Raw genomic sequence first — 17,082 nt, 5'->3', positions numbered from 1 at the left:
CACATACCTTTCCTACTCGGGATTCAACATGTTTAGACCATCTTATTTTAAAATCTAAAAAGCGAAGTACTTATTACTTTGGTAATTACATCATTTATTACGGACCACAAGCCAATAATATTTGCCTGAGACTCTGAGTTACCGAGATGTCCCCCGCGTGTCGTTGCGAAGGTTGATTATGCTGCCGTTGATATCGCGATGTCTAATATGGACTTTTCCTCTGTTCTCTCGTGTAATGATTGTAACGCTGCTGCATCCATTCTTGTTAATCTTCTTGCGCAGGCACTTGTTTAAAACACCAAAACCCTTAAGTTGTCACATCGGTTTTCTATACTCAAGCCTTGGATTACATTGGGATTGCTACGATGTATGCGAAACCGGGACAATATGCATATGAAACTTAGGGTGACACCAAATGACAATATCCTATTGATTGCTTATCGGAGGTATCGGAATTATTGTAATGAAATATTAAAAAAGTTAAAGCGTAGCTATCAAAGAAACGAGATAATAGAAGCTCGTTCTAATAATAAAAAACTTTGGAAAGTCATTAAAACCAATACCTCCATGGAAACACCAAGGGAATCCGCTTTGGAATTACTAAAATCCCAAAGCTTGCCACAACTTTCTGTTAATGCTTGTAATGAATACTTTGCAAGTGTTGGCAGTTCCCTGGCCGAGGTTATCGGATCTAAGGATTTGGGGTCGACCACTTCCTCTTCACATGGCACACAGGTCTCACAATCATTTGCCTTGCTAGCTACAGACGAAGACGAAGTATTAAAATTGATTACTGGTCTCAAAGCTAACTGTGCTGTGGGTTGGGACGGAATACCATCAAACTTCCTTAAAAGATATGCCGCTTTATTATCACCAATCATTGGCCATGTTTGCCAGTTAAGCCTTACATCCGGCTGTTTTCCCGACGTTTTTAAAAAAGCTATCATAACACCAATATTCAAGTCAGGGGATAGAGACCGTGTCTGTAACTATCGCCCAATCTCATTGCTTCCCTCGTTGTCCAAAATTCTCGAGCGAATCATGAACACTCGATTAATGAAATATTTAGAAAAATATAACATTCTGTCTCCACAGCAATTTGGTTTCAGAGCTAGTAAATCAACAGACGGTGCTGTTCATGAGCTAGTTAATTTTATCGTTCGCGGTTTGGACGATAAGAAGAAGTGTCTTTCCATCTTCTTAGACTGGCTAAGGCTAAGGCTAAGGCTTTTGACACGGTCTCGATCCCACTTTTACTCAAAAAGCTTGAGGGCGTCGGGGTAAGAGGAGTCGCACTTAAATTATTTCAATCATATCTTGCCAATCGTACACAACAAGTTAAAATTGGAAACTTCACCAGTGACGAACTCTCAATATCGTATGGAGTGCCCCAAGGAAGTATCCTAGGGCCATCTCTGTTTCTGGTGTTTATAAATGATTTGTGCCAAACTAAGTTACCAAATGGGATTGTGATACCTTTGCTGATGACACAACACTTTCGTTCCAAGCTGACTCTTGGCAGGAAGTTTTTCAATGTGGTCAATTAGGGCTCAACTCTATCCTAGGTTGGTTAAACTGTAATCTGTTAACTTTAAACGCACAAAAAACCAAATATATGGTATTTGGAATGCGCTCTAATTCGCTACCTACTATTGGCCACACACTCATCGCTCATGACTCTCCTGATAGTTGTAATCGTGGTGGATGCCGGTGCCCCGCTCTGCAATCCGTCCAAGAGTTCAAATATTTGGGTATAAATATTGACCAACATATTAATTTTGAACAGAAATATTAATTATGAACAGTAATGGACCTAAGACGCTACCTTGTGGAATTCCAGCATTAGTCGTTTTATATGTATTTATATAATTTTAATGAATATTAAAACTAATATTTGTCATCTTAGGACAATAGATAAAAGAGGATGTGAATAATGCCTCTTATCTTTTTTTAAGCAAGCAGTACAGGCAGGGCTGGGCAGTATTTGAATTACTTGTATTTGAAATACGTATTTAAAATACAAATATGTTTTTTTATATTTGTATTTCAATTACTCCCTAAAAATGTATTTTGTAATTAGTATTTCAAATACTTTCGTTGTAAAATACATTTCAACAAAATACTTTTTTTTTCATTGTACAGCCTATTATGTGACGTGCATAGATTTATACGTTATTGAACTCAATGGTGACGTGTGTGTATGTATGTGTGTGTAAAACGGAACGTTCGAAAAATGTAGTATGAAATTATTTGATTTTTAATTCGGGACTTAATCACGTATTATATAAAACATAATTTATTTACCTCGACGTTTCGGACATATTGCAACATGGTCTCGAAGGGACTGAAGAGGCGGGTGTCAGCATCTTCTAGCCGTGCGAGTTTTTCTAACTATCCGCACTTGATCTTTATTATTTACTTGTGCACTAGGGTTCTCACTAGACCGACACACAACACTCACGACATCTTAAATTTTTTTTTTTTTTTTTTTTTTATACATGACAGGTATAAAATACTCGTATCAATGCAGTAGACGCACATTAGTAGGTGGCAACAGTGCATGGTATTGTCAAAGACGTTAAAGTCATCTTTTCGTGGTTATAACTTAGCGTAGTAGGGTTATAGGGTTATACGGCATTGTGAATTTGTGTTTTTAGTGAACCATCTTTTCGCTCACGCGATACATGCAGCCGTGGACGCATGCTGCCACAGAGGGTTGCGCGATTCGTGCGTCTCTGGAAGCATAGCACACCTAGAGGTGCCGGTGATGATTTTATACCGATTTATCGGATATCGAAGTTATAGCAGGTAAAAAAACTAATATTAATTGCTATTTCGGTATAGGTATATGCTATGCATTTTATTGTTTAATTATTTGCTTCGTTTATAATTTAATCATATATCCAACTGGACAATTAGTACTTTTTACCTGAAATACAGGATTCTCCTAGTTCAGGTATATGTGTTATATTTCACATTTATTCTCATAATTAGTCTTTAGTTATTCATTTGTACAATAAGTTATTCAATAAACAATTTTATTTATTATTATTATCAATGTAGTCCGCTAATACTGCCCTTATAAGCTGAAAAGCGCTATCTTAATCGGAGTAAGTTTTGAGAAAATCGACTTTTTGTAACTTGCATTTTATGTAATTGTATTGTATTTAAAAATACTTCTTAGTGGTTTTTTAAATGTTTTAAGTTAGATAGCGCTGTTTATATTATACCATTAGATGCGAAATTATTATAGCTATTGAATGGTATAAAAAAAAAACTAAAAAGACGTATCTCAGAGATAGCGCCTTTCGGCTTAGCAGGGCAGAATAGTGGTTGTAATACATGTGTTCGTACCGAGTGGTGCTATTGTATTGCTTGTCTTGATTATTTACCTCACCTATCCTCACTTCATCCATCACCCTGCTTAGTATACCTACTACCGTCGAGCAAACAGTGCTTATGATCAAAGAACTTTCACACATTTTTCTCAGACAAAGCTGATGAATATTCGGCCTATTTAAGGTACTTAAATTAATTTCGTAAACGAAAATGTCGCCATCTGTTCAAATTCCGAATTTGTACAGTTCGTGATTTATTAGCAGTTAGTACAAAATTGTGTTTAGCATGTCACCATTACGCACGTTAAGATTGTGTTACTTTAGTACCTACCTATTATAATTACATATTGTAGTTACATTTTTCTTTACAACAAATATAATAATTTTATGATATACACATTTTATTATACATACACAAGCAGATACATACACAGCAAATACACAACACACACATACTGTGTGTAATTTATCCCCAGAGGGCGCCCCTTAGCAATACTTAAAATTTGTTTGCGGAGCGCCTAAGCATCAAACTGCTGGTTGCAACTTTAGTTGTGCGAGTTCGTGTATACAGCTGACGTTGTTTTTATTTGTTGTTTATTATGTTGTGACGAAGTTTTTATTACGAAATTAAAATATAATTATTAAGTGTTACTTTACAACTTACATATGTAATTGTACGCATAATTCATTAACTTTCGATTAACGTAAAAATCTAAGTGATGGTGTATATGTGTGCGATGTGAAATAAAAATGTGACGTCGTTGATACACTAGTGAAAAAGGAGTTAAGTCATTTTGAAAGCTGATTTTCAGGTATTTAAATCGTATTTCATATTGTGTTAGTGTCTGATAGGTAGGTTAGATAGCTTTTTACTACTGTTGTTAATATTTCCAGTAAAAAGGCACTAAATCCCACGATATTAATTATCAAAATACAAGGGAATTATCACAACGTCTTTGTGAAATGTCAAAATGATGTAATATTTTTCCATCGTATTTTTGTGTTATTTTTCGAGGAATAGTCATAAGTTCACCCTGAATATAAATGTTTATACTTTAAGGAGTAATTTCATGGTAAACGTTAGAACCACTCAAACGGAATATATTATCATATTTATCCAAGTAGGTACATAAAAAATTTCATTGGTGCTTTTTAAATGCAGGATTTGCGGTGTATAATGTATTATTGCAGTTTATTAGAGATTTTAGTTGGTAGTGCGGAGGGTATTTATTTAGCAATGTGGAATAATAATTTTTATTTATAAAAACTTGTATTTAAACTGAATGCTGTTCTCTAATTTGTGAAACCAGATAGCCGCCATTTTGCGGTTGGTTTAAGTTGCACATTTGCATCCTTTATAGGCCGAGTAGATAGATGGGAATAGCGTATCGCGTGAGCGGCTAATTTGTGTTGTGAACGTGTTATGAACGGCATTTACACGTATATACAGTATTCGTCATGTATGGGAATATTAATAATAATTAAACGTATTTCGTGCTGTGTAGTATGGTTGTATTAATTGGTGTAACGGTTTTTTTTCTGGTAAAACTGAATATTTAAAACTTCTTTTTCAAAATATGTATTGTGGAAGGAAAAAGCTTTGAAGGAAATTGTTGGTTTCCACATTTTTATTTATTTATTTATTTATTTATTTATATCACCACTTAACAATAACATTAACAGCACTTTTTTTTTACTAATTTTTTATTAACTTAACAGCACCAATAACATGTCACGACAGGTATAGTAATAAAATATTTTGTAATTTGTATTTGTATTTTGTATTTTAAATACACCCCATGAAAGTATTTTGTATTTCAAATACACCTCAAGAAAGTATTTAGTATTTTGTTGAAATACAAATTACAAAATACATCTTTAAATGGTTTTAAATACATTTAAAGATGTATTTTGTAATTTGTATTTCAATTAAGATGTAGCATGTATTTTGCCCAGCCCTGTACAGGTATATTTTTAATTCTCGCAATTACGAGCACTTGGCAGTTGGCTGTATGAGTTTTTATTTTGCCTGTAAACAGGCAGCAGCGGACTGTAATGGATTTTCTTATTATTTACCTTAATTAATTACTTTATAGGCCTTGACCTGGAAAAAGTCGCATGGTCCATAAATAACAAACTTTCCGTGTTAGTTTTTTTTTAAAGTAATGCAAATGTTTCCGAGCATGTTTGAGAAAACGTTAATTTTAGGCCATGAGAGAGACGAGAATTTAAAATAGATATTCGAAATAATAATAAGAAATATTTTGCATGTAGAGGCAAGAGCACGTAGTAGAGCTTGACACTTAAGGTTTAAATTCAACTCGATACAGTTTACGATGTTGTGCGCCCGGTGCTAAGCGACACACCTGTCCATAGCTGTTGCAGTGCCACTCAGACCTTTCACTCGCACTGCTACTACGCCCGTCACCCTGTGACATAAGTTGACTAGTTCCATGTAATTTCACCAGCACCATCTGAACCCTGAGTCGGTTTAAAGTTGCAACGGAACCCGAATGAGCCCAAATGCGAGTATCTTGTGATACCGGGAGAGGTTGCTAGAGATGACATTAAATTTGTATCGTCTGAACCTGAAATATTTAAATACGTTAAAACATATTTAAATATTTCCTCGGAAACCCCTAAAAGCAACCCAAATAAATGTATCAATATCTATCGAAAATGGATTCGGGTTCAGACGATACAAATTTAACGTCATCTCTCGAGGTGCAACTGAACCCGGGACTGGATGCGACTTAAATTTAATTATTTCTGACAAGCAACTTGTCCCGGGATCACACGATCCTCGCATTTGGGCTCATTTGGGTTCCGTTCCAAATTTAAACGGATCCCGGGTTCAGGTGCTACAAACCTACAAAAACGAGTCATAATTGAGTGTCAAGTTTGATGTGCACTTGACTGTGCGACGTAGTGCGTAACAACATTAGTGTTTTTAATTATAAAAGTGGCTCGCGTAGACGAGGGACAAAGTAAAATTTCTTATCCACATTGATTGGGTAGTTTATTGAATGAAATGGAATTTTTGATAATTGCGAAGGAAATTGAATGACTCGATAAATATCAAACATTAAGTTATTAGATCGTAAAATCTGTTTTATACATCCGATCGGACAATACATATCACAGCTTTAATCCTATGTTAAGCTTAATCGATGGATTTTCTTCGATATCTATTAAACGACAATCATTCATAGAATCCTTAGATTCAGATATATATGAGTTTGTTTGTCTAATACTTCTATTGCAAAAAATAATCCTTAATGCTCTGGCCACACAGAGCACAGAGCACGGAGCATCAAAGATATCTTATCTTATTTATATAAATTTCATGTATAAAAGCGTCCTCATTTTACGTTTGGATGACTATTGTCATTTTGACGATTGTGTGATTAGTATTATGCGTTTACTAGTGGTGGTTACTTTCGCTGCGCTGGTGACGGCAGCGTCAACAGCACAGGTGATGAACGAATATTTAGAGAGAAACGTTGCCGTCTCTGCAGTTCTTGCAAACGGTACGGTATAACTTTTTAATTTCGCATGTAGTCTGTTTTGAGCCACCTTGCTCTTTTAATCTTATTAAACTTTTAATCTTTTAATTATATTAAAAGAGTTGAGCTGGTGAAATTAGAGGCACATGGGACTTGTCAACTTATGTATCAGGGTGACGGGGGCAGTGGCAGTGCCCCTAGATCTTTGCGATTTAAAGATCTGAGAGTCACTTGATATTATTAAAAAAAACCTAAAATATTGTTATTATCGAAGCAAAGGTTTCCCCGGTTTGACTGGAGGACTTATGGAAAGACGTTTAATACACCAGTTTCAAAATTGCATGGTATTGTTTTTGATCAATCAAACATATTTATTCTTAGTGCCTTAATACTGAAAATGCAAAATGGCTCGGAATGTGTCCGGCAGATTATTTAAATTATTGTAGGTGTTGTGATAGTGAGGAATTAACACTTTGGTTTCAGGATGCACAATTAACATCAGAAGAGACCTCGATCAGCTGCAGCCGGTTTACATCAGAAATGGCAGGTATCTCAGCCCTCATGAGAATTCGGGGTTAATCCGTCTCAACACTAACGAGCAAGTCACTATCGCGTGTACGGGCTATAGGAATTATATTCGCCATCCTCAGGTCGCCGCTAACTTCCGAATTGGTGTAAGTAACTCAAGTCACGCTTCTAGGTTGAGATAAGACATTTATAATCCTATGAGCATTGCATGTTTTTGATGAGCAGTGCAGCTTTTAGCATTTGGCCCTCATTCAGTCCGTTATAATAAGACGTGATAACTGCGCGAGGGACAAGCGTCTTGACTACAAATTACCGGGGCAGATGAATGAATACAGCTAACCAGATTGCTTTAGCGAGTCCTAAAGTCTGGGGCTACCAGAGTCGCCTGTGAAGGCGTATCACTGGGAGACGGTTCTGCTCGAACGCCCGCTGTACCGTGTATCTTACCGGGGAGTCCGCAGTCTTCCCGGAAATTCCTATTGATTGGGTGGGTAGATAGCAGTGGCGAGGCGTCCATATAACTCGATTCCCACCTAAAATTTTCCACGTATCATCAAACATTAGAAATATTTTAAAGTAATTTACTACATTTTGTGCTCAATTTTACGTGTAGAATAATTAACCAGTGAAATAATGTGTATTAGTATCTTGTGTGCTAAGAAGTGTTGTGTTTAATTGTTGCCAAGGCACCACCTGTTAAGGCAAGTGTTTTGTTGTTTACTAGAGCTTTACTAAAGACAATTTTCACGCCTTTTCAACAATTATGCACGGTACTTAATTGTTGAAAAATGTTTAAACCCAACCACAAAAACCGTTTGAGAGATCTGTAACAAGCACAGGGAAATTCGCAAGACTTGTTGACTCATTCTGTAGCTCAGTTGGTGAGAGAGGTGTCGGTAGGGTAACAGACGTTGGATCGAGTCCATTCATATCGAAAGAGTTTTTCATTGTGTTGTTGGATACAATATCAACAAACTTGTAGAGTATTCTCATATATTTTTTATGAACATCATGATATTCTACGCCGAATGAAACATATAGGCTCATAAAGTACAAACGTCTGTTAATGAACATTAATAAAACTCTTATTGAATTTTACAGAATATACGGTGTGTGAGCGGCGTCCGGGTGAGATGGCAGAATAGCCAAATCGTCAGCGACTTTAAACATTTTACCTGTAATGTTCAACCTATTCCTGACACTCCAAACACGCCAAGATCATGCTGGAATAATCAAGCAAGACGTATTAAGTAAGATATACTTATTTCTAAAATTTTATTGAGATATTGAATTCTATTTTAATGTCACATTCGATAATATTGGTTCTCGTTATACTGGTGATGGATGTTAGATACTTTACCAAAAGTCTCAGCGCGATCATACTACTAACTAATATTTTATACTTCAGTAAATATTTAAAAAACTACAAGCTTAGAATAATAACGCATAGAATGATAGTTTCATATCAAACGAATTGTCACAAGTGAGGCAAAAATCAAATTCTTGTAGGCTAGTTTTAGTCGCAGGTTAATTTTCGGTTTTAGTGAATATTTATATAAAAATACAAGTTGAAACGCGTTACTTCCTTGTGGAATGTGATGTTAGTATCTATTTTATGTTTGTCTGACGTATTTTTACATTCATTTACCGCACATTTCGTCAGTTTTAGCTAAAATTCTTGAGCTGTTCGCGGTGCAAGTTGACCTTGAGCAATGACGGCCCGCCCGCCCGTGTAGGCCCTTTGGGAGCGTTTCAATTTGCCTCACTTAGCGTGTGCGGACTAGGTTTCTATGTGTTATTATTCTAAGACTACAAAAGTACATTATCTTAAATCGGTATCAATGAAAAGAAATAATTATAGTATTTTACGCAATAATACCGTGTTTAGGCCACGAGGCCTTGCCGAATACTGACTGGATACAATACTTTTTCTACGAGTGAATTAAAATAGTGAGACATAACTAATATTTAAAGATTATTTAACAAAATCGTTAATAAACGAACCACGAAAACAAATTCAAACAAAAGCCAAACAAACGCTACAAAACAAAAACCAAAGAGATAGAATACAAATGCCCGTGATTGGCCAAGTATCGCTTATAAACCAATCACGAGGCAGTAGAAGTTTGAGTGGCGTCATAATTGATATTTCATATTCGTCATATTTGGCTCTCGACAAAGCCTGGTGGCCAAACAGGGTGACTACTCGACTTCATGAACCCTCATTAATGAAATAAAGTACTATTACAAACAAACATCTAACGTGTAATATTTTCGAAGTAACGTTCCCAGTTAAAATTACCAGTTATTTTTACCGTCCGTGATACATACAATGTTTTTCATCACATTTGCGAGGAAATAAATACAATTAATATGGTTCACAACTTAGAATAATAACTCATAGAATGATAGTTTCATATCAAACGAACTGTCACAAGTGAGGCAAAAATCAAATCCATGTAGGCTAATTTTAGTAGTAGGTTAATTTTCGGTTTTAGTGAATATTTATATAAAAATACAAGTTGAAACGCGTTACTTCCTTGTGGAATGTGATGTTAGTATGTATTTTATGTTTGTCTGACGTATTTTTACACTCATTTACCGCACATTTCGTCATTTTTAGCTAAAATTCTTGATCTGTTCGCGGTGCAAGTTGACCTTGAGCACTGAAGGCCCGCCCGCTCGTGTAGGCCCTTTGGGCGTGCTTCAATTTGCCTCACTTAGCGTGTGCGGACTAGGTTTCTATGCGTTATTATTCTAAGGTTCACAACACAACAATTGTGGATTTTGCAAATGACGGGTCTTTAGTATTTAAAAAAAAAAATTGCATAGATAATACAATACAAACTAAAATGTTGCAAAAAGCAAACACGCACACAGCCATGATGGATTATAAACAAGAATTTACTAAATTTCTATACAGAAAATAATTAAAATCAAATTATTTAAATCGCGTATATTTGTTTTTCCAAACAAACCGACGTTTCGGGCCATTTACAGGTCCCATGGTCACTGGTGGAATAATTATTTAAGTAGCATGTGGGTGAATTGTAATAAAATAATTATTTAGGTTACGTTTTAAGCGAATGTTTAAATTTTGAACTTAAGTAACCTCCTTGCTTGTACCTGAACCTGACCTTTGTTAGGAAGTACCTCGTGCTACAAATTAATAAACTCCTTACCGGCCGTTGTTGTAATGGGAAGAAAAAAGGCCCGAGGGTTTAATTTGGGGCATATAGTCACGTTAACCACCATGCAATCATAGTATTTATGAGCAAGTGTGGTGAAAAATAAATTAATGTCACAACTCGCTAACACCTACATCGCGCTGCTCGACCAATTTACATGGACGTTAAGAGACTAAATTAGTATTGACTTAAAATATAAGTTAATCATCTTCAAACAACACTCCAATTGCCTATGGAATAAAGTTGAAATTACTTAAATTAATTAAATTTTTTACTGTATAATACGTAAGATGGCTATCAGAACCAAAAGGTTTGGGCATATTGGGGTGGTCAGGTATCTTGTGTAATAGAGTTTACAATTGCAGTGTGGGTTTCACCGTTCAAAACTTTATTGAACTATATTCGTCATGCTTCGATGACCGAAATTTGATAGCTTTATACGTAAGCTATCCACAGACTCGTGAAAACTATATATATCAACCAGGGGCCGGCCGACCTTATTTTCAGCGTAAGTACCAACTCCGAATAATATACCTTAAACACATAATTAAACACATGGTTATAATTATTAGTACAAAGATCGAACACTTAGTAAAAATTCCTTCGATCCGACCGGATTCGAACCGACGTCTTCTATCAATTTTTTTCTAGTGTTCAATCTTTGTATTAATAATTATAACAAACCAGTGGAGTCATTTCACAAAAAACAATTCAATACAAATTTAATAAATACATTGCTAATTAATTTCTTGTATGAATAAATCGATACCTCTAATGAGCACTACGCCAATTGTATATTTTGGTAATTTTCCCTAAATTTTGTAAACAGCCATATTTATTCACTAATATTATGCTCCCCGAATTTTGTGGAAAAAATAAAGAAATAAAAAACTAAATTCGAAAAAAAACAATAAAAACGAATTTGTGAAACAAAATAAATAAACAAAAATAAAAACAGAACGGGTTCAAAAATGAAGTTGGCGTAGCTGTAGTGTTCATTGGAGGTATCGAAATATCACTTCATAACACAACAATTACGGACTTTCCAAAGGGCGGCTTTTTTATAGTACATACTGGTGGAACGCAATTCTTCAATTAGTTGTAAAATGTAGTAAAAGGCAAAAACACATACAGCCATGACGTATTACATATAAAATAAATAATTTCATAATACTAAAAATACTGCGGATTTTGGATTTATTAAAATTATGTAGTAAAATGTAGTGAAATTGCAAATATTTAGTTTTTTCCTAAACGAAAAGTATGCAAAACACATTGAGGTTTTTCGAGCATAAAAACTTTTTTGCTTAATCTTGACCTGTAATTGTTTGTTGTAATATTGAATATTATTAATGGCCACATAGAGTATTTATTAACTCAGCAACGGAAACATGATTTTTCGCGCGTGCTCGCGATGGCTATTAATATCAAGATTTGAGATTAAAAAAGATGGCTTCATCTGATTCTTTCTGTTAACATACATTTAATAACAGTAATAATTTATCACACGGCAAACTTAACAGCACGGAATTTTCACTATCCATAACCATAGCCTGTACTCTCGTGAGCTCGCTATAGCAATTTTTGGTAGAAATAGGTTGATGAGATTGCAAATCTCGTCTCGCCTCGTTTCGTCTCGCCTTACAGGCGAAAAAGCACCTCTAAGACACATGATTCTATATCTATTCGCCACCAGCCCGCCGGATCCGGTAATGCGCTTTTCAGAATATATTCTGAATTGAAAAAGTTGTAATGTTTGTAAACAATTTGAATTTGACACTTAAGGCAGTCTCCGATTGGGGCGATGCCAGTCTTGTCAAATTTAATGCTACCAAAACGCAGGCGTGTCTGTTCTCCACAAAACGGAGTCCCTTTACTGACTGACTGACCTGACTTTCGTGACATATCCATACCGATAGCCGACCGTCTCCATCTACTTGGAATGGACCTGTCGTCCAGTCTAAACTTCGGCCGATACATTGAACACATGGCCAAAAACGCATGGCATCCTTTCCAAGGTGAGGCGTTACTTCACACCGGTACAGTTGCTTCAGCTGTACCAAGCACAAGTCCGGTCGTGTATGGAATACTGCTGTCACTTATGGGATGGCTCTGCTAAATATCAACTGGTGTCCTTGGATTCAATCGGCAAACCTGCTAAAAGGCTTATAGGTGACTCGGAATTAGTTGAGACGAAGCTGCAGAGCCTTGAACACCGCCGTAAAGTTGCCTGTTTATCGGTATTCTACAGGATTTGCATAATTTGATTCCGCTTTCCCCTCCGGGGAACTAGACGTGGGCTGGGATTCCACCCCTCTGTTGTGGATATTCCCAGGATTCACACGAAGCGTCTCGTTTCCACATTTATATGGCGAGCGGCTAGACAGTGGAAATCCCTGCCTGTGGATGTATCCTCCGCACGCTATAACTTGGACCTTTTTAAGGCGAGAGTGAATAGGCATTATTTAGGTGTGCATTCTCCATCGTCGATCTCTTCATCACTTTTCATCAGGTAAGATGGAGGTCAAATGCGCACAAATTTTTAATAAAAAAAAAAACAAAATAAATATAGTATCTTAACCCTGCATGTTTTCAGCTGGCACCTTCTTCCCTGTGGATATTAATAGACTTTATACTTATACGACCCATAAAAATACAATAGCTCGTATCACTGGCCAAAACACATACATTAATAATGTGTACAATATAACTCGTGGACATTTGGCTGCCAAGACTGATTTCGTCTTCGCTACGGGTCAAAGTTCCACATTCTGGTACATCAACGCTGCTCCTCAATGGAGCACTATTAACTCTGGTAACTGGGAAACGCTGGAAAAGGTAAATGCCATTTTTGCATAATACATGACATACCCAATGTCGGCTTTGCCTACGGTGCTGGGCATCGACATCAGAGCCTAATAGACGCTGTTTTAATTTCTTCAAACAAACAAATGTGTCAAAACGCTGAGGTGTGCGCCGCGTGGGAGCGGTAAAGACTGCTACTGTTTGGCCTGTTCAAGGTCGCGTTATGTCATAATCACAAATAGGGATGGGAATGGTTTTTACCAGTTTTTACTTGTAATAAATATGGGTAGTTACACTAAAAGGTACAACATAAGAAAACACCGAGTATATTTTACTTAAATTTTTTTCTTTCTAATTATGTTTATAATTAATTAATTTCCGCAGAATTGAATTCACAATGAAATTGGTGATAATTTATCTCTGGAAACAGTTGTTCACCAATAAAACTGCTTAGGATTTATTGACCAGAAAATCGGTTTTGCGTGGTTGACTTTTGTTTGGGTTTATTGAAATATGATTTTATGCACATTTGTAAAATATGCGCCCATGTACAATAAAAAAAAACACGTATTACAAATTATTTATTAGGCTCTGATGTCGATGGGTGCAGGATGTGCGGTGCACATGGGCGCAGGGTCTTAAGGTGGGATCCATTAGGTTCGGGCACTAACTCTGCTAAGTGCATCTGTTACAGCTCAAATGAAGATGTTACGCGCGTCACTACAAGAAAACCGTGTGCTCCATCGGTTCGCGCATCTGTAAAGTAAAGGCGCGTTCCCATCAGATCGTGACGACAGACAGTCGCGCAGTTTAAAGTATCGTGGCTTGTATAATTTCAATGTAGTTGTTCACACATAGAACAACACAATTAACTTTTTTGACGTTACAACGACAGACTGTCGTGACAATAGGAAGAGCTATAGTCTTTTCCAATCCAATGTGCCAGAAAAGTAAACAAACAGACAGTTTAGTGATGACCAACTGTACTGTAACTGGAATTTATACAATAAAACGGGTTTTGCGATTTCGCTGCTGATTACTATAAAAGCATATGTGATTCAATACTGAGTAATGATATTTTATACATGAGATTAGAAATTTTTTCTTTCATAACCTAAAAAAAATTTTAAATTAAATAATTTTAAATCCTCCTTCAAATCTTACACTTATATATTCGTTCGATTGTTATAAAATTTTCGATTCACTAATCGATTACAAAAACTTTAATTGAGTGAACCGAATGAGTTATTTCCGTACAGCCCTGTGCAACCATAGACTATTCACAAATCTATATTTGATTACTAACCTCACTTTTGAACTAACATTTTTGAAATAACATTTTAATACGTTATTCAAATGAATATTGCTGGAAAAAGTAAGTCAACTTAAAAATATACGTGAAAGTGTTACTTATTCCATTTATTGAGTGATTGCTTTAGAATTTTAATCAAACCGGTTTGTTTACCTTTTTGGCATAATGGATTGGAACAGACTTTAGAACGACAGTCGTCTAACGATAAATAAAACGACACGATAAAAACGTGCCGACAGATAATCGCAGCTTTAAATGATTCTGTCGTGCAAACGACAAGGCGACTGTCGTGAACCGATAAATTGTCGCCACGATTTAGCGGGAATAGCTAGACACGACAGTCGTTCAAGATAAAATAAACGTTACGACACTGAAATGCAAAAAATGGATTGTATATACAAATTTTGTAGACTAATTTCACATCGCGTTTCCTTCATATTAACATACTAGCTTTTACCTATTTTTAAAGTTATGCTTCCATATTAACACCCTTGATAATAAATTTAAAATAAATAGAAAGTTTTGCCATCTCTTGAATTCTCCGTATTTATAACAGTTTGAGAAGGTATGGTGTCGACTTGCACCAGAATTTTCTATCGCTGGAGCAAGTATAACCCTCTTACAGCTGCCTATTAGAGGGCGGCAGACTATTATTTACACCAGGACGCTACATGGGCAAGAGCTGGCGCTTATAGTACCTGTCTTATTGAAATTTAGAGATAATTGGAATTTGTAAAACACATTATTCACGAGGATTGTAACCTCATAAGAAATGTGTATTTTATTTCTTTTCGTTTCTTACGTATAAGAAAAAAGTATCGAATTACTGAGATGGTTACATTGTAAAATTTAAGTATGACGGCGCTTCGAAACACAAAAATCTCTCAATAAAGTATTTAAGTATTTTTTTTCTGCAGAACCTACGTGCTCGGATTGCAAATGCAGGGTACAACACTATGATATACACAGGCACTTTAGGTGTAACCACGCTCCGCCATATTGACAATACTCCTAAAAGGATCTATTTGGATGATTCTAATAGAGTTCCGGTGCCGGAGTACTTTTACAAGGTAAATAATAATACTAACTTAACTCAAAGTAGGGAATTCACTGTACTATGAGTCCCAAAGCAACGGAATTCACTCTGGGGCACTTCCTAGAACACCCAGACCAGAACCAGTTCCTCTAATCCCACTAGTTCAGTTGGCCAGTTCAGTTGACTGAAGTAATCAGTTTTATTTCTCTTTTGTTCAGTTGACTGAACTAGTGAGACACTTTTTCCCATTTGTTCAGTTGACTGAACTTAAATTGTGGTCCTTATTTCTTCATTTAACTATGTGCTTGATACCCTACCAGATTCGTAGTACCATCGTAGTGACCCACTGGTGACGCGAGGTTTGCTATTTGCTTGTCGTCCCACCGACACATGGGGCCATTATTCTGGACTCTGAACTAGTGAGAATAGAGGAAACAGTTTAGAAAACCTGAAACCCGGTAGTTGAACCCGATCCTATCATCCAGCGCCAAATGATATACTAATCACCAACATTCATTTAATTTGTATTCGTAGACGAAGGAAACACGTGTTTCGCGACAATTACATATTTAATTATATTAGAAGTTTAGAACATGAGGCTGTAACGAGAACTGAACCTGCTATTCAATTGTTTCGAAGGTTTATCTACGAGTGGCGGCTGAAAAGTACTATCTTTTGATTGTTTTGGATAAAAAATATATGTGGTGGCCACAATGACTTACAATTATATGGACGTCGGGTCCGCGCTAAAAAGTGTCCGAACTTGTAAGGCGTTAAAATCGTATACAGAGCGTCAAACTCCGCTTTAGTCTTCATTTGTTCGACTGACAGCGCGATACTGCGATGGCATTACAATTTAAATTCAACGTTTTAGCTTTTTCATATTCCTTTACATGTCACTACGTTTAAATAGGTTGACTTGGGACATTTTTTTCGTGGTTTTTGTATTAGACCCGTCGTCCATTTATTTGTAAGTCAATGGGTGGCCACTATCGTGAGTATTGGCTATTAATTCTTTTTTTTAAATTAGCGACACTCCTTTGTTTATTACTTTCGCTTTGCATGGACAACACGTGAAAAGAAAAAAACATAATGACCCTTTCTAACAATAATTGTAAATTTTTAATTGAAAAAAAAAAAATCGATCTGAAAAGTTTGCTTATCGGCTTTCTTCGATTTCCATGGGATCCCCTCATCAGATTCTGACTTCTTGGTGACAATGGGACGGATAAGCACTCTTTTGTACATTTTACATTTTCTTTTCTGGTTGTCATGGTGACGGCAATTTGTTAATTACACGTATTGTGTCAAGCGAAAATTCGACTTTTATTTGCGGAAAATAATAAGTAATTTGTGATAGCCGAATAGC

At 36.0% G+C, this 17,082-nt stretch overlaps 1 protein-coding gene across 1 annotated transcript in view; it reads left to right on the top strand.

Annotated features, from left to right (window-relative positions):
* The first annotated feature begins 5,437 nt into the window (after positions 1-5,437).
* The window catches only part of LOC113233543, a 27,813-nt gene continuing 16,168 nt past the window's right edge, over positions 5,438-17,082 (top strand). The window contains exons 1-7 of the mRNA XM_026468666.1: positions 5,438-5,483; positions 6,696-6,868; positions 7,328-7,518; positions 8,474-8,622; positions 10,926-11,068; positions 13,157-13,398; positions 15,595-15,747. Of these exons, the coding sequence (XP_026324451.1) occupies positions 6,754-6,868; positions 7,328-7,518; positions 8,474-8,622; positions 10,926-11,068; positions 13,157-13,398; positions 15,595-15,747 (993 nt within the window). The 5' untranslated portion in view covers positions 5,438-5,483; positions 6,696-6,753. The remainder of the gene's footprint in view (positions 5,484-6,695; positions 6,869-7,327; positions 7,519-8,473; positions 8,623-10,925; positions 11,069-13,156; positions 13,399-15,594; positions 15,748-17,082) is intronic.

This window comes from Hyposmocoma kahamanoa, unplaced genomic scaffold (genome assembly GCF_003589595.1).
Source record: "Hyposmocoma kahamanoa isolate Upper Pololo Valley unplaced genomic scaffold, ASM358959v1 79, whole genome shotgun sequence".
Classification (NCBI taxonomy): Eukaryota; Metazoa; Arthropoda; class Insecta; order Lepidoptera; family Cosmopterigidae; genus Hyposmocoma; species Hyposmocoma kahamanoa.
The sequence above is the reverse complement of the archived record's forward strand: the minus strand, read 5'-3'. Positions and strand labels throughout refer to the sequence as shown.